At 43.9% G+C, this 18,368-nt stretch overlaps 1 protein-coding gene and 1 pseudogene across 1 annotated transcript; one reads left to right on the top strand and one right to left on the bottom strand.

Annotated features, from left to right (window-relative positions):
• Nucleotides 1–2,531: 2,531 nt before the first annotated feature.
• Nucleotides 2,532–7,116, bottom strand: Gm21168 (annotated as a pseudogene).
• A 2,268-nt stretch (nucleotides 7,117–9,384) lies between these two features.
• Nucleotides 9,385–13,932, top strand: Gm21671 (predicted gene, 21671). The gene is made up of 5 exons (NM_001281516.1): nucleotides 9,385–9,523; nucleotides 10,516–10,675; nucleotides 12,049–12,192; nucleotides 12,828–13,011; nucleotides 13,756–13,932. The coding sequence occupies exons 1-5, from the start codon at nucleotides 9,385–9,387 to the stop codon at nucleotides 13,930–13,932; spliced, it is 804 nt and encodes a 267-aa protein (NP_001268445.1).
• Nucleotides 13,933–18,368: the final 4,436 nt, after the last annotated feature.

The raw sequence follows: 18,368 nt of genomic DNA, 5'->3' as shown, positions 1-18,368 counted from the left end.
ATCCTTTTCTGTATATGTGTGAAGACATAGCCACCTAGGGATACACGAGGCGATGATTTCTTGTGTGTGGATCATGTGGCTTACCCCATGTACACACTAAGATGTATTCACCACCATACTGTATCCATGCTGTCATGAATTCTCATACTCCTAACATATAGTACTCTGTAACACACATCCATTCATGACTCTGTAGCCAAACACTGAGTAATATACAGTCATTGCTCTACAGCTGCTGAGGAAATAAAAACAATCACAAAAGTATATAAAATAAATCAGGAAGGCCAGAGTCATGTGCCTCAGTTTTGCTTGCAATACAGCATCAGTGATAACCACACACCAGATATGATAACCTTCAAAGTCACTCTGGGAAATAGCTTTGATAGATGCGGTTGTCCTTGACCATACACTTGCTGTGTTTTGTTGTTGCTAATTAGGAAGGACATTTGAAGCTCCCCTTTTGACATAGCAGATCTAAGAGTATATTGTGGAAGTACTTGTTCCAGGTGACTGGTTGGGTATTTACTGAAAGGAACTGACTCTGTGTGGGGATCAATCAGAGTTAATATGTGAAAGAGTTAACCATGTGCTTCCACAAAGAGTTGCTGGCAAGCTAGGACTTTTAAAAGATCAGCACCTACACAGGCCGGGTAGAGGTTTTGATTATACACTGGCACATGTCCTCTGGGTTTTATGAACTGATTCTGCCAGAGAAAGGGTCATCCGCAACACAGTGGGAAGTAGGTGAAACTTGATTTAACCCACACTGCCAAGATACTACTATAGTGGTTGGTTCTCATTTTCCATCTTAGAACTGGAAGGGGCCTGGGTTTTGCAAAGCCTACTCAAGTATGGGTCCTCACAACATTGTGTGGTTTGTTTGGTAAATGCTACCAGATGGATACATTATCCTGGATTTTTCTACTGGCACTTGTGATATGAAATAATATTTCATGTCAGTCCTTACCAGACTAAGCTGTCCTAAATGTTCAGTATGAAGCACAGTGTCTTATTTTCTCTTCCAGACTGCAAAGCATTTCTAGACTTGGAAGCATGTTGCCAGCCATTCTTTTTTTTTTTTTTTTAATAATTTCGTTTTTACTGGGTTTTGCGTTCATTTACATTTCAACTGTTATCCCTTTCCCAGTTCACCTTCCCCAAACCCCCTATCCCATCCATCTTACCCCTGCTTCTATGAGGGTACTTCCCCACACACCCTCACACTCCCACCTCACCGTCCTAGCATTCCCCTACACTGGAGCATCTAGCCTTCACAGGACCAAGGGCATCCCCTCTCATTGATGCCAGATAAGGACATCCTTTGCAACATATGCAGCTGGAGCCATGGGTCCTCTCTGAAAATCAGTCTGGTGGTTCCTCAGAAAACTGGACAGAGGATCCTGCAATACCTCTCATGGGTATATATCCAGAAGATGTTCCAACTGGTAGCAAGGACACATGCTCCACTATGTTCATAGCAGCCTTATTTATAATAGCCAGAAGTTGGAAAGAACCCAAATGTCCCTCAACTGAGGAACGGATACAGAAGATGAGGCACATTTACACAATGGAGTATTACTCAGCTATTAAAAAGAATGAATTTATGAAATTCCCTGGCAAATGGATGGACCTGGAGGGCACCATCTTGAGTGAGGTAACCCAAGCACAAAAGAATTCACACAATATGTACTCACTGATAAGTGGATATTAGCCCAGAAACTTAGAACACCCAAGATACAAGATACAATTTGCAAAACACATGAAACTCACGAAGAACAAAGACCAAACTGTGGACACTTTGCTCCTTCTTAGAATTGGGAACAAAACACCCTTAGAAGGAGTTACAGAGACAAGGTTTGGAGCTTAGATGAAAGGATGGACCATCTAGAGACTGCCATACCTGTGGATTCATGCCATAATCAGCCTCCAAATGCTGACACCATTGCATACACTAGCAAGATTTTGCTGAAAGGACCCTCATGTAGCTGTCTCTTGTGAGACTATGCAGGGGCCCAACAAACACAGAAGTGAATGCTCACAATCAGTTATTGGATGGATCACAGGGCCCCCAATGGAGAAGCTAGATAAAGTACCCAAGGAGCTAAAGGGGGTCTGCAACCCTATAGGTGGAACAACAATGTTAACTAACAAGTACCCTCCTGCCCCCAGAACTTGTGTCTCTAGCTGCATCTGTATCAGAAGCTGGCCAGATCGGCCATCAGTGGAAAGAGAGGCACATTGTTCTTGCAAAATTGATATGCCTCAGTACAGGGGAACACCAGGGCCAAGAAGTGGTAGTGTGTGGGGATGAGGGGAGTGGGAAGAAGGGTATGGGGGACTCTTGGGATATCAATGGAAATGTAAATGAAGAAAATACCTAATTTAAAAAAAAAGAAAAGAAAAGTGGATTGAGGCAAAGTGAGTTGCGGAATTTGACTGAAGTATCTTGTAAAAGAACAGTTAAAGACACACATGGATTGAGACATTTTATTTATGTTTTTGTTAATATAGGTGAGAATTTGTATTTTCTATCTCCAGGCCATATAAAATTCAAGTTATATAATCAGGAAATAATGACAGGCACATTAGTTCAGATCAGGAAGACAGGCACATGCGTGCAGATCAGGATAAATACCTGTGTATGCCTCTATACATAGGAAGACTGTGGACTCCTGAGCAAGAGGGCATAATCATTAGCATAATAATATTCCTTGCTAGATGCTTGGAATATAGAATAGCAGCCATGAAATAATCCTATTAGCGAACACATTTGTGCGTGTGTCTGTATATCCACACAATCACACACACATGCACACAGAACACATACAAACACAAATACACACACATACACATACACACATACAGACACATACACACACATCCCTTTTTAATGAATAGAAGCACATGAAGCACAAATAGAGGTTGAGGTATTTATACTTGGTGACACAATTTCTTTTTCCATCAATATTCTACTAAGAAGACAAATGGTAAACATTTAAACTAAACTGTGCAGGGAAATATATAAGGAAATGAGGACAGAGAATGCAATGAGAAAATTAATACACAGCACTGTTAATAAAATGATGTAATCTATGAGGATGCTATGTGAGGGGTGCATTCTAGAACACATGTCAATAAAGAGATTTGTTAGTATAACAACAACAACAAAAAGTCCATGGATCTTTCTGGCTTTTGTACAAGTCAATATAGAAAGGATGTCTTTATTTCAAATAGAAACTAGTTCTATTAATTATTGTCTTAGGTAGGGTTTTATCTGCTGGGAAGAGAAACCATGACCGACGCAACTCTTATAAGAACAATATTTAATTGGGGCTGGCTTTCAGATTCAAATTAGTCCATTATGATTAAGGTGGGAGCATGGTGCCATCCAGGCAGGCATGGTGCAGGAGGAGCTGAGAGTTCTACAACTTCATCTTAATACTGCTAGCAGAATACTGGCTTCCAGGAAGCTAGGATGAGGGTCTTAAAGCCCAAGCTCATAATGACAGACCTACTCCAACAAGGCCACACCTACTCTGACACCTTCTAATAGTGTCATTCCCTGGGCCAAGCATATACAAACCATCACAAGTATAGACTTGTAAAAAACATAAGGACATTTTCACCCATATGTGAATACTAATTAAGTCACTGTCCAAATATGTGGCTCACAGAGGTCAATATGAAGACTTTTTTTAGGTCAAAGTTAGGAATACACACCAAAGTATTCAGCCTGTCTACCATGAGATTGGAGGCATTAGAGCAGTATTCTGGGCTGTGGCTTGTGCACCTCTTTAGTGTGCAGGACATGGAGAAGGCTAGCCACTTTTATTTTCAGAACTAGTGAGCCACTCAGTGGAAAGAGCCATTGGTCAACTACTCTCCTGTTGGCCAGAGATCTGGATTGGGAGATCTGGACCAAGTCTTACAACATTAGGATTGGGAATGGACAAGAGGTAGCAAAGGCAAGAAAACACGTGTCATTGTGCTTGCCACATAGGCCAGGGCTGTGCTCCGGAGGGAGGCAAGGTAATGGAAGGTGTCTCTGCCTACCCCAACCCCTTTAAGAGTCAGAAGGAGGCTGTGCAGAGGGAGTTAAGATAGAAAGAATTTGCAATGGGTATTGAGTGTTCAAAACTCTGCCAAAGTCTAATGCTCAGATGTGCTTTAATTTGGCAGAGTTTTGAAGGAGTTTTTATTAAGATATTTTTCAACAGGGTAGGAATGTAATGAGGTGATGGTCCTGAACAGCTATGGAGTTGGAGCATCCCAAGAGTCCCCCATACCCTTCTTCCCACTTCCCTCCTCCCCACACACTCCCACTTCTTGGTCCTGGTGTTCCCCTGTACTGAGGCATATAAAGTTTGCAAGACCAATGTGCCTCTCTTTCCAATGATGGCCAACCTGGCCAGCTTCTGATACATATGCAGCTAGAGACAAAAGTTCTGAGTGGGGATACTGGTTAGTTAATATTGTTGTTCCACCTATAGGGTCCCAGTCTGGAACATATATCAAGATAAATCTGGCATGGAGGTACATGAACACTTTCCTGTACTGAACACAGAATGGTGGAGGTAGAAGTATGATGCATGGTTAGTTGGCCACCAAGTTCACATTGTGTTCCTGGATTTCATCTCAGGACAAGGAAGTGGAGAGTCTCTGATGGCTTCTCTCTAGCTCCTTGAAAGGTTTTACATCCATGATTGGGAAACATATTACAGGAACAGCATGAAATAGACTGCTGGCTTGTAACAAACTTGCTACAGATATGGTATGGGGTAAGCCTTATCAGAGAGAACTTTGTATCACTAGGAAAGAAGTCTGTGTGACCTTACTATAGCCTTACCTTACAAGATCCATGGTCTCAACAGAAGCTCTTTGGAAGGAGGACAGAGAATGTGTTTGTTACCTGTAATAAGGGGCCTCAGAAGTATTGCTCAGCCTGGTCAGTGCTATTTCACCTTACTCTGTCCATGCAGATGAACCCAAGTTGTCCTCACACCTTCCCTTTGAGCCGTGTCTAGGCACAAAAACGCCAGGACACAGTGCTGGTGTCCCACTCCTCACTTATGCTCAATTTTCAGCTAATGAACTTTTTTTTAATTATGCAAAGATAAGGTTATTAAGAACAAAATAAGACAATGAAACAAGGAAAAAACTACCAGGACAGAAATAATCATGGAATCTGCTGCTGGGCGTAGCTGCTCGATTATAATCTCAGCACTTGGCCCTGAGTTCCAGGGGAGCCTTGGTTCCATAGTGAATGCCAGCCCTGCACTTGACAATATCTAAAACCCAAGCCAATTAAACAAAAGCCACCGGTTACAAACAAAATGACAACTATTTCTGGAGTAACAAGGTTAATTAACATTACTTAGTGTGGTTCCAATTTATCACTTAAAGCAATCCATTGGCCAAATGTACCACCTGAACCAACATCAAAAAGCACTCTACTTTTAATATTATATTTAGTGTCAAAGTTTTCCTAATACAAGGGGTCTTATTTAGAACCACTGTAACTACCTTGTTTTTCTCAAGCACACTCCACATTGGTGCCCAGGTTACTGGCTTCACATACAACCTCTACCGACAGTAAAAGTTAAAAGCAACACCAGGTACCTGCATCCATTTACAATACTTGCAAATCACAGGTAGATATAATTTTCCCCCGCCCTCCCCGCTTTGATAAATACACAAGCTTTGTTATAAAAATAATGCAAAAATGTTGAAACCAATCTACTATAACGCAGTATCCAAAGTAAAGTAAAAAAGGCAGTCCTTAACTTATTCCTGGTTCTGGCTATATCGTTTCTATAATTCTCATATTCTCAAAATACACCAATTTCCAGTCAGTGTCTCTATTAATTCGTCCAGCACTGACTCGAGGGAAGGCAAACCCGTCCCTTTAATGTCAAATGTCATTGAGGGCAGCGGCCACCTATACAGCCCAAGTTAACTTTTAGTACAGTCCCAGCTTTTCAGAACAGGTCCCGAGGGGAGAACACTACTTCCTCCTCTTCCCACCTTGGGGCGGCACTCCTTTCTTCTTGCCACCTAAAGCAGAAGGCCAGGAATGCTTTTTGCTTCCCAACCCTCCTTTCCTCTTTTCTCCCTGACCCGGCAGGCCGCCCTTTCTCTTGCCAGAAGGTCCTTGCCGGCCCCTTTCCTCTTACCTTTCTGGCTCATTTTCCTCCTCTTGGTAGCCTCCTCTTGGTCCTCTTCCCTCATCTGCTTGTTGGTGGCCCTTGTCACGTCCAGCCGAGGTTTCTTGCTGTTCATGACTCAAAGTAGCTCCAACTGGTTCTTTTATCTCGGCTGCAAAGTCCCCAAAGAAGGGCTGAAACTTCCTCTTCTTGCAGGAGCCCCGGGGAGCTTTCTCCTTGGGAAGGCACTCCTGGAAGCATCCCACCGAATCAGTGGAAACCTTGGCCACTTGCATGGCAAGGCACAGCTCCTCCTTACTCTGGTGTCCAGTAGGGTGCAGGCCGGCTGAGCTGGGCATCTGCAACTTGTGCGCGCGAACCAGGTTCCGCAGACGGTTCAGCTCATTCTTGGCCACGCGTTCTTTCTTGGCCTGAGTCCTCTTGGCGAACTGGTCTTCGATGGGGTTGGAGCTCCCAGGCACCTCGATCACCCATTCCTTAGTGTCATCCCAGGCGAGCTTGTAGCCCCAACGGCGCAGCCACTGGCCACTCGCCTCCTCCCACAGGAGGTTGGTCTTCTTCTTGGGACTGATTCCCTTAAGGCGCATGAACTGCTGCCAGCGGGTGAGCCGCCATGGTCGGGGCAGCGGCTTCTCGCGGGGCAGGCGAGTGGCGGGCTCCAGCAAGCGCGCGACCATCGCCTCCTCCACGCGCTCGGTCGGCAGCCGCCACAGCTGGTTGATGAGCAGCTGCGTGTTGTCCCACGCAAGCGCTCGCAGCTCCGCCTCCGGCGACGGCCTGGCCTGGCACAGCACGGTCGGGGGGGTTGCGGTCCAAAGCCAGGAGGTTGCCCAGGTCGAACTCCAGCTCCAGCTCCTTGTGCACCTTGATGCACTGCAGCATCTCCACCTCCTCCTGCTCTGCCTTGGCCAGCAGCTCCTCCACGTGCTGGCCCTCCATGGCTCTCGCTGTGGCTGGGATCCCCCACTTCTGGACAGTGGCGGGACTTATCCCCACTACAGCATCACCCTAAACAGGCAACCAGGTGCGGACGTCCGGACCCGTAATCTCGCTAATGAACTTTTTAAACAAATACAGTGTGGTCACTTGTTATTGATAGTCTTGACATCTTACTGAGGGCACCAACTGCTTGACTACACGCAACTCTCTAAAAAGTCTGCGCCCTGCGACATATATCAAGATAAATCTGGCATGGAGGTGCATGAACACTTTCCTGTACTGAACACAGAATGGTGGAGGTAGAAGTATGATGTATGGTTAATTAGCCACCAAGTTCACATTGTGTTCCTGGATTTCATCTCAGGACAAGGAAGTGGAGAGTCTCTGATGGCTTCTGTCTAGCCTCTTGAAAGGTTCTCTGAGCTTTGGCCTCAGCACTTAATACTTCCTGCTGGAGCAGCAACACTAAAGGAAGCTAAGATTATCATCGGCACAGTACCACACTAGCAGCAGTGGATATTACTCAGTTGTTCAGATGATGATACTCACTTTCATTTGTTCTTAATGTGGGCTGAGGGAAAAAGAGAACATGGTCCTTAGAATGGAAAGATCATTTTCACTTCTCCATCTTCCCAGAAAGAAAGACTGGAAGGGAGAGAATGGTAAGTTCTTTATAATAGACAAGAATTGGCTAGTGAGGCCTTGCATGTAGAGTGTGTTTCAGTGTTGTTTTCTGAAACAGGGTCTCAAATACCCCATGTGGACCAGGTTAACCTTGAGCTCAGACAATTCTGCTTCCACTTTCCTATATTTGGGCTTCCAAGGGGGGTCTCCAAGTACTGTGAAAACAGAACTGGTCATTGTGAGAGACCTGGATAATCTAATGCTAAGGCATGTACCGCCCAATATAGCAAGAGCCATTGTGTTCTATGTCTGCCCCCTATTTCAGATAGTTGCTGTCATAAGACAGCCAATCATCAACACAGAAAAACAACTTGACTCAGAGCAAAGTCATGGTGTCCACATCCTGTTGTGTTCTGTATGAGGTTTGTTAATCTTACAATGGTCCATAAACCAATCCATGGGACCCTCCAATTAAAGGTCAGTATGCAGTTATATCTAAAATGGCCTGATCAGAACAGACCACTGGATATTTCCCTAACTTTAAATGAACTAATTGTGTTTTTTCATTTGTTAATGTTTGTTTGTTTGTTTTGGTTTTAGGGTTTTGGTTTTCGGTTTTTTTGTCTTTATAAGTTAACAAAGATAGATTTTTGAGGCTATGGCTCAACCCCCAAAACCTGAGCTATGGTTCTGATCAATCAACTTTAGGGTCTGCATTTAATGAATCATTCATGTTTGACTGAGACTGGGTTTTGTGTGGTTTGTGGATCCAAACATGAACCCAAATACAAGATGCTAGGCCCTTGCTCTGTCAACTAACCTGTCTATAGTATTAGCCTATACTTTCTACCTGCACATCTGCAACTCTGTTGAATATATTATTTATTACATACAAAAATCTCATGGTCTACCACACAGAGGGCTATAAGCAATACTGATTGGTGAGTTTGGTGCAGTGAGAAAAGCCCCCACACAATCTGAGGGCCACTCATTGGTGGCTCCAATATTTCAGTTTTCTCTGCCAACAGATCTCTAGACTGTTGTCAGAAGCATGATGACTGCGTGATGACTGCTAGATGACTGCATGTCTCCCTCCTTAGGGATCTTGGGGCAACTTTCAAATGCTAAGCACAAGGCTTCATGAGTGTGGCCCCTAACACACACCCACACTACACCCGGCCCTGCAGGCTCTGCCTGGATGAGATTTCATACACCTGTACATGATGAGACAGGAGTAGATTTTGGCTGCATATTTGAACTGGTATGATTTCTCAGTAGGTTTTAATTGCTCCTACTGCTGACTGAGGAAAATTTAAGGTAGGATGAGATATTTCTGAGAAGGGTTTGGAAAGGAAACACTCAGTTAGATACATAGGAATTACTTAGGTGTTGCCAATCAAGCCTAGAGCAAACCCTGGCTTTGGAAGGAGGATGTGCTCAATGGCTATGCCCCAGGAAAGGGCAGCTCAGTTTCCTATCAGTACAGGGAAACATTAGCAGGAAACCAAAGGCTGTATGTAGTCCATGACATCAGCAGTCCCTTCTTGGACATTCTATTGTCTTCTGGAGAGTTCTTAGCAACATCCGTGATGTCACCAGTGTTGTAGTGACAACAAACTCACTGAGATTTCTCAGTCAGAGGCTGGACATTGCAGTGATGGCCTTGTTTGCCCGACTCTGCAGACTTTTTCAGAGAGCCAATGTGGAAGGGAGAGAGACCAGAGAGGGGAGGAAGGATGCTGACCTTCCATCTGAGAGGAATGAAGGACAAAGGAGGTGGACTTGGCGAATGTGGAGTAAGTCCTGGGAAGTGGATGTTGAGCTTCCTGGTAGGGGTGGCCTGAGCTGGCCTTTCAAGTAATGTGGAACTGGAGACTCTGGGTAGCGAAAACATTTCCATGGTTATCACAATTCTTGAACATCAAGGATTTCAGAACAGTACTTTTCCATCCCCTAAGGAAGGAATTGACAAGGTCAAAGCTGTTATGCTATGAACCTCAAGTCTTTTTTTGCACTGGGTATTGTGGGTGTTACATGGGGACAGAATGAGACCATCACGAGTGACAGCCGGTGTAAGCTATGCCAGTTTTGGGGAGGGAAATCCTGCACTTCAGTCCATGGCTTCTTTTAGCTCCTGTAGTTATCTGACATTAGTGACAGGGAGAGAATGGTGCTCCAGACCAAGACCTCATGTTCTCAGAACTACTCTGACCTCCTGTTTGTGACAGTTCCTACCTTAACTTTCTTTATCACCAATTGTAGGGGGCACGCATTTCTACACTGTAAACAAAGAACTATCAGTTGATAGACCCACAGGGTGATTCTATTCCTACTTCTGGGATGTTTTGTGTTTAGGGGCGGGTTGGGAAATTGATCATTGTGTTGACTATGTTCTCCCCCTGCATGACTTTTTAAGCCAATTCCTTGGCTTAGAGTAACAGGTAGGATATTGGAGCATCTCCAAGATCTCAAATACTTTTGAATAGTGTATTTATCATCTGACTTGTGAAACCACAGGGCTCAGGGCTCTGAAGCCAAGTTGTACCCTGGAGAAGACATCTCTCTGGTCCTCATAAGCATGTTTAAGGAGAATGAGGAAACATCTGCCTACTTACATCGCCTGATCTCTCTAGAGTGATGGTAGGACTGAGATCCACTGAGAAGAAATCTCATGCTGGCACCAATCTCTTGGTGGTGTCACGAGGTTACAGGCATTTTTCCTTCTCTGTGGTCAGTCTACACTCTTTGCATTCTCACATCTAATATTCTGGTATTCATCTACCTACAGTGGCTCACAGACAGAAAACATCACCTGTACCTGTCACAAGCAAAAAGCAGTTTGAGAAGGAAGAGAAGGAGCTGATCAAAAAGATCCAGCTCACTACCGAGGAGACAAATGAGCTGAGAGATCGCCTGATCTACGTGACCAAGGGATCCATGAACAAGAGGTATACATTGCTCCAAATCCTGTGGTGTCAGTCTGTGGTCTGCAATGCCTCCCTCATCTTATGCTTTTAAAGGTGTGGGTTCTAGGAAGCTATGCCACCAGAACATACCTGGGCCCCACTTCATGTCACTAAATACTTATTAGAGGAGAGACTGCACCTGAAGATTTGTCAGGAGTGAGAAGGGTAATAGACTCCTCTGCTCCCTCCACTTAAATAGAGGAACGTGGAGTCTAAGTGAAGAACTCAGGGATAGAGGCAGTGATGATGTCCTATGATTCATTTGGAAAGCCGTTGACAGCAGGTTTCTAGGTGATGGGTGTTTGTAGTTGTGTTTTTACTTGTCTCGCAGCTGACAGTGCTGGAACCTCCAGGTAGAATCTGGAGGGGCCTGGTCCCACATAGTTTTTCTCAGTGCTTGATTAGAATGCCTGAAGTTCATGCCTGTCCCTCCTTGTCTGTGTGCCTTATAGTCTGAGGCAGTAATGTTGCATACATTATTCTACCTGTCATTGTGTTCCCTTTGTCTCTGTCTCTCTATCTGTCTGCCTGTCTCTCTCTGTCTCTCTCTCTCTGTCTCTCTCTCTGTCTCTCTCTCTCTGTCTTTCTCTCTGTGTGTCTCTCTGTCTCTCTGTCTCTCTCAGTCTCTCTCTCTCTCTCTCTCTCTCTCTCTCTCTCTCTCTCTCTCTCTCTCTCTCCCCCATTCTCTCACTCTTTGTTTCACCATCTTGTGTATAGGTCTAAGTCTGTGAGTCTATGTGCATGCTCAGGTACAGAACTGTGAATATGTTTTGTATGTTTTTATTTCTCTCCACAATTTGGAATCTAGGGGTAGGTGTTTTGGCCTGAGGATTTACCTGCCTAACAGTTTCCAGGTGAGGTGGGTCCTGAGGTCTGGTAGTCCCCACTTTAAATAGCATTGCACTTTGACTATGTGGTCACAAGTGTTCATACATTTGTATCCCTTGGGCAGATTATAAATCTGTGGTGATTTCTGGCCTCATCTCCTGAATTATGTATAATATCTGTCTCTACAGTATTAGGTATCCAGGATTTAGAATCCCTCTTATGAAAACAGGGGGAATACCATCACAGGTGTCTGGTGGGCAAAGACCCGTAGCTTAGGCTCCTGAGAACATAACTGTTTAGTCTGCCCTTCAGCCCTACTGAGTAAGGCAGAGAGCCAGGGCACCCTCCATCTGGATGCCTAGCTTCTGGTGTTCTGGGGCTAGGATAGCCAGTTTCCCAAGGATAAGAAAATCCCAGCATTTAGAATGCAGAGTGTGGTTTCCATGGCTGCAGTAGTCCAGGACCCAGCCTGAGTTCATGTGTTACTAAAAGCCTAAGTTCATGGAGTTCTGTCTTCCTGGGGTCAGGCCCTACCACAGGCAAACTCGACATTATAAAGAACTGAAATTAAAGGAGAAGGAGATCATGACATATCTACACATCTTAGAGATGGAGAACATGGAGGCCCGAGAGAACAAGCAGGAGCTCAAGAAGGAGAAAAATTTCTATCGGTAAGTTCTTGTCAGGGAGGCCAACACTTGTGAAATGGCCAATTCTACTTTCCTTTGTTTCTGGTCTGGACCGTCTGCAGGTCTCCTTCTATCCTTTCTGCTTTTCAGCCATCAGTTTGCCTTGGATCTTTTGGACTCAGTTTTCCTAGGCCTCTTAGAGACTCTTACTACTGCCAGTGTTCTCCAGGCATCCTCTGGAGCCTCTAGACAGACAAGTGATTCAGATCATGAGAAGGTTATTATGCTGTACTGGGCCCCTGGGGCTCAGGCAGGTTTTACAGAGCTAACTGAGGTGTAACACAACGATAGAGTGCCCTCCCTGTGGTTCTACTGACTTCCCTGATTTCATTTGCAGCCTACTAATTGGGATTGCCCCAATGCATTGGCTGTCATAGGTAGATGGAGATCTCTATTTCCTTTGGAGAAACATGGACCCTTTTTGGCGTTTGGACTGCAGCAAAAATTTCTTCTTCCTTGAAATGGCTGGTTGCTGTTTGTACAGCTGTCATGGATGTATTGAGGTGGATTGCATTAGGTCTTCATGGGAACCAGGGTACAGGTCAGGTTAATGGGACCTGTAAGTAGAAATGGGAGGAGGAGGCTGCAGGATCTTAACATGCAGAGTGTGTTTCCAGTAACCTGCACACCCGGATCCTGCTGGAGGAGAATCTTATAAAGAAGAAGTTGGCGATATTGCAGCAGGAGAGCAAGGAAATACATGCTGATTGGGCCATCATTCAACAACGTTTGGTGGAGTTGAACCTGAGTGGTAAAGACGAACAGGAGAAGACCAGCAACCTGGAGACTCAAGAACATCAGGTAGGGACAAACAATTCAGTCAGGCTATGACTATCTGATACCATTGGCACATTAGATCTATCTTTGCTTCCCCCGGCCAACTTTCTTGTCCATACTTCCAAGCAGCCACCCTCCTCACGGAATGTAGCTGTTCTTTGCTCTGTCTTCACACAAATATTCTGGGAAATTAGCCTCTTGTGAGACACTGAATTAGCCTCTTTAGAGACACTGTTACCACTGGCAAGTGTACTTTCAACTCTGCTTTAGTCTGCATTCCACTCAGGGTGACAGGTGAATAACATGTCACATTCTTGCATGCATGTCTTCAAGATAGGTGGAATGCTATGTGGAGGTTTTAATGAGTCCTGGGTCCTTAGACAGGAGACAGGCAGAAGTCATATGACATTCTAGGTCAATTCACCTTGGAGGGATTAGAGCCAAGTACAAATGTCAAATGAGTACTTCTCATTATCATTGATCTGGGTGGCATGTGGCCTTCTCCTTTCTTCCTGTAATCCACTGAGGTCTCTTCCTTTGCCATGTTCTTGTTTGGAGCTGATAGAAGCCTGAGTTGATCTTTTTCAGTCCATGTTTTGTGACTGTTTTTGAATACTTTGCCTGTCTGCAGTTTTCAAATCTGTAATTTCAGTTAAAATATTAATGTTGACTGTCAAGTAAAGTTGAGGTAGTGGGAGACTGCAGTCTGAGAGCTTCCATGCCCTTCCCCACCATTCCTGTGTCTTAGTAACTGCCTTCCTCTCCCAGGTCTCAGAAGCTGCAAGAGAGCTGGGATTGGCCACAGCTGAAGAAGACAGCATCTTGCAGAATGAGTTGCCATGCCAGGAGGCCCCTGCTGAGCACCATCCCCAGCACCCACCATCTTCCTCAGATGAATCTTCCTCAGATGAATCTTCTTATAGCACATGTCCTGAGTGGGAATAGGCCCTAACGAGGAAGCCATGGCTGATTCAGGGCGTTGTACCCTTTTATCTTCAGGCAACGACTCTTGGTAGAGAACTGAGGCGGCTGCACTGCTACCAAGTGTCCAAGAGGAGCAGCAGGCTGGAGGGCTGTGCTGCCAAAAGTGCAGAAAAAAGCTGCTGAACAATAATTTTCCTTTAGAGTTTTGGTTGAAGTTTTCATTTTTGTTCTTTGAGTTATTGTTATGTTATTTAGAAGTTATATGTTCTTGTTCTTGTATTTCATTGTTTGTTTTTGCCTTTATCTCTATATTAATTGAACTTTTAAAACCTATTTTTTAAAAATTCTATTTCTTATGCAGAAAAATTGATTTGCAAGTAGTGACTCTTGAGACCATCTTCCTTATTCAGGTGTTCTATCCCCTGCTGTAGACCTAGAACTCACATCCAGAGATGGATCTTTGTAAGTTCCAGGCAGCCAGGGCTGTATAGTAAAGTCATAGCCTAGCCACCTAGGGGTATACAAGGTGATGATCTTTTGTGTTGATAATTTTACTTACCCCATGGACACACACTTGATGATGTAATCACTGCCATACTGCATCCATGGTGTCATGAATTCTCTTACTGCTAACATATAGCACTCTATAACACACATTCATTCATGATCCTGTGAACCAGATACTGAGTAATATACAGCCATTGTTCTAGAGCTGCTGCGGATATAAAAACACTCAGAAAGGAATATAAAATAAATCAGGAAGGCCAGAGCCATCTGCCTCAGTTTACTTGCAATAGAACATCAGTGATTGAGGAGAACAATGGCTTCCCTTTGGTTCGGGCCTGAAAGGGTCAGAGCGGTTAACTGGGAGAAAGTTCAGGGGTCGTTCCTCCTGAAAGGGAGGGATGTCTAAACATGACTTTCTGTGAGCCAGAGTTTTTCCTTGTTCCTAGTCAAGAGTTAATATTTACCCTGAGAGGAAGATGTCCTTGGGTCTTCAGATAACAGTTTCTTCTTCTGAAATTCATTCTTGTTATGAGAAAATGACTCCAAAATTGATAATATTGTTTGCCAGATGCAACTAAGTAAAAATGTTATTTTTTGAGCAAAATTTGCAAAGTCATACCCCATGTTTTTAAGCTGTAGAAATCAGTAAAGCTTTGCTACTTGCCAGCAGAGCGGTAGTCCATCTGTTTCTTTAAGGCATTCTCGAAGCTGGTCTTCATCAAGTGTTAACCACATAGCAGATATAATGACCTTCCATGGCTTGCTGGGAAATAGCTTTTGATAGATGCTGCTGTCCTTGACCATAAACTTGCTGTGTTTTTGCTGTTGCTGATTAGACTTATGTTTAACATTTATGTGATGGGTGTCTTTCCTACTGAATGTAATACAGTATGTGGCTCCTCCTGAGGGACGTTTCCCTCAGAGGACAGAAGGAACCACAACCATTCCTGGAGATGGTTGTTAGGCACTATGTGGGTCTTCTAGAGAGTAGCAGATGCGCTAACCTGTGAGGCATCCCCACACCTCCTGCAGTTGGCTTTTGTCCTTCCACAGAATGTGTGCCAGATAAGGCCATCCTTTGCAACATATGCAGCTGGAACCATGGGTCCTCTCTGAAAATCAGTCTGGTGGTTCCTCAGAAAACTGGACAGAGGATCCTGCAATACCGCTCATGGGTATATATTCAGAAGATGTTCCAACTGGTAACAAGAACACATGCTCCACTATGTTCATAGCAGCCTTATTTATAATAGCCAGAAGTTGGAAAGAACCCAAATGTCCCTCAACAGAGGAACGGATACAGAAAATGAGGCACATTTACACAATGGAGTATTACTCAGCTATTAAAAAGAATGAATTTATGAAATTCCTAGGCAAATGGAAGGAACTGGAGGGCATCATCTTGAGTGAGGTAACCCAAGCACAAAAGAACTCACACAATATATACTCACTGATAAGTGGATATTAGCCCAGAAACTTAGAACACCCAAGATACAAGATACAATTTGCAAAACACATGAAACTCAAGAGAAACAAAAACCAAACTTTGGACACTTTACCCCTTCTTAGAATTGGAAACAAAACACCCTTAGAAGGAGTTACAGAGACAAGGTTTGGAGCTGAGATGAAAGGATGGACCATCTAGAGACTGCCATACCTGGGGATCCATGCTATAAGCAGCCTCCAAATGCTGACACCATTGCATACACTAGCAAGATTTTGCAGAAAGGACCTTCATATAGCTCTCTCTTGTGAGAATATGCTGGGGCCCAGCAAACACAGAAGTGGATGCTCACAATCAGTTATTGGATGGATCATAGGGCCCCCAATGGAGGAGCTAGATAAAGTACCCAAGGAGCTAAAGGGGGTCTGCAACCCTATAGGTGGAACAACAATGTTAACTAACCAGTACCCCTTCCCCCCCAGAACTTCTGTCTCTAGCTGCATATGTATCAGAAGCTGGCCTAGTCGGCCATCAGTGGAAAGAGAAGCACATTGGTCTTGCAAACTTTATATGCCTCAGTACAGGGGAACACCAGGGCCAAGAAGTGCGAGTGTGTGGGGAGGAGGGGAGTGTGAAGAAGAGTATTGGGGACTCTTGGGATACCATTGGAAATGTAAATGAAGAAAATACCTAATTAAAAAAAAAGAAAAGAAAAGTGGATTGAGGCAAAGTGAGTTGCGGAATTTGACTGAAGTATCTTGTAAAAGAACAGTTAAAGACACACATGGATTGAGACATTTTATTTATGTTTTTGTTAATATACGTAAGAATTTGTATGTTCTTTCTCCAGGCCATATAAAATTCAAGTTATATAATCAGGAAATAAAGACAGGCACATTAGTTCAGATCAGGAAGACAGGCACATGCGTGCAGATCAGGATAAATACCTGTGTATGCCTCTATACATAGCAAGACTGTGGACTCCTGAGCAAGAGGGCATAATCATTAGCATAATAATATTCCTTGCTAGATGCTTGGAATATATAATAGCAGCCATGAAATAATCCTATTAGCGAACACATTTGTGCGTGTATCTGTATATCCACACAATCACACACACACACATGCACACAGAACACATACACACACATACACACATACAGACACAAAACACATCCCTTTTTAATTAATAGAAGCACATGAAGCACAAATAGAGGTTGAGGTATTTATACTTGGTGACACAAGATGTTTTTTCCATCAATATTCTACTAAGAAGACAAATGGTAAACATTTAAACTAAACAGTGCAGGGAAATATATAAGGAAATGAGGACAGAGAATGCAATGAGAAAATTAATACACAGCACTGTTAATGAAATTATGTAATCTATGAGGATGCTATGTGAGGGTTACATTCTAGAATACATGTCGATAAAGAGATTTGTTGGTATAACAACAACAAAAAAATTCCATGAATCTTTCTGGCTTTTGTACAAGTCAATATAGAAAGGATGTCTTTATTTCAAATAGAAACTCGTTCTATTAATTATTGTCTTAGGTAGGATTTTATCTGCTGGGAAGAGACACCATGACCGAGGCAACTCTTATAAGAACAGTATTTAATTGGGGCTGGCTTTCAGATTCAAATTAGTCCATTATGATTAAGGTGGGAGCATGGTGCCATCCAGGCAGGCATGGTGCAGGAGGAGCTGAGAGTTCTACAACTTCATCTTAATACTGCTAGCAAAATACTGGCTTCCAGGCAGCTAGGATGAGGGTCTTAAAGCCCAAGCTCATAATGACAGACCTACTCCAACAAGGCCACACCTACTCTGACACCTTCTAATAGTGTCATTCCCTGGGCCAAGCATATACAAACCATCACAAGTATAGACTTGTGAAAATCTAAGGACATTTTCACCCATATGTGAATACTAATCAAGTCATTGTCCCAATCATGTGGCTCACAGAGGTCAATAATGAAGAGGTTTTTTTAGGCTAGTAGGTCAAAGTTAGGAATACACACCAAAGTATTCAGCCTGTCTACCATGAGATGGGAGGCATTAGAGCAGTGTTCTGGGCTGTGGCTTGTGCACCTCTTTAGTGTGCAGGACATGGAGAAGGCTAGCCACTTTTATTTTCAGGACTAGTGAGCCACTCAGTGGAAAGAGCCATGGGTCAACTACTCTCCTGTTGGCCAGAGATCTGGATTGGGAGATCGGGACCAAGTCTTAAAACGTTAGGATTGGGAAGGGACAGGAGGTAGCAAAGGCAAGAAAGCAGGTGTCATTGTGCTTGCTACATAGGCCAGGGCTGTGCTCCAGAGGGAGCAAGGTAATGGAAGGTGTCTCTGCCTACCCCCACCCCTTTAAGAGTCAGAAGGAGGCTGTGCAGAGGGAGTCAAGATAGAAAGAATTAGCAATGGGCATTGAGTGTTCAAAACTCTGCCAAAGTCTAATGCTCTGATGTGCTTTAATTTGGCAGAGTTTTGAAGGAGTTTTTATTAA

The sequence above is a fragment of the Mus musculus genome, chromosome 5 (assembly GCF_000001635.26).
Source record: "Mus musculus strain C57BL/6J chromosome 5, GRCm38.p6 C57BL/6J".
Lineage (NCBI taxonomy): Eukaryota > Metazoa > Chordata > Mammalia > Rodentia > Muridae > Mus > Mus musculus.
Note: the sequence above shows the minus strand (reverse complement) of the source record. Positions and strands in the feature narration are given on the sequence as shown.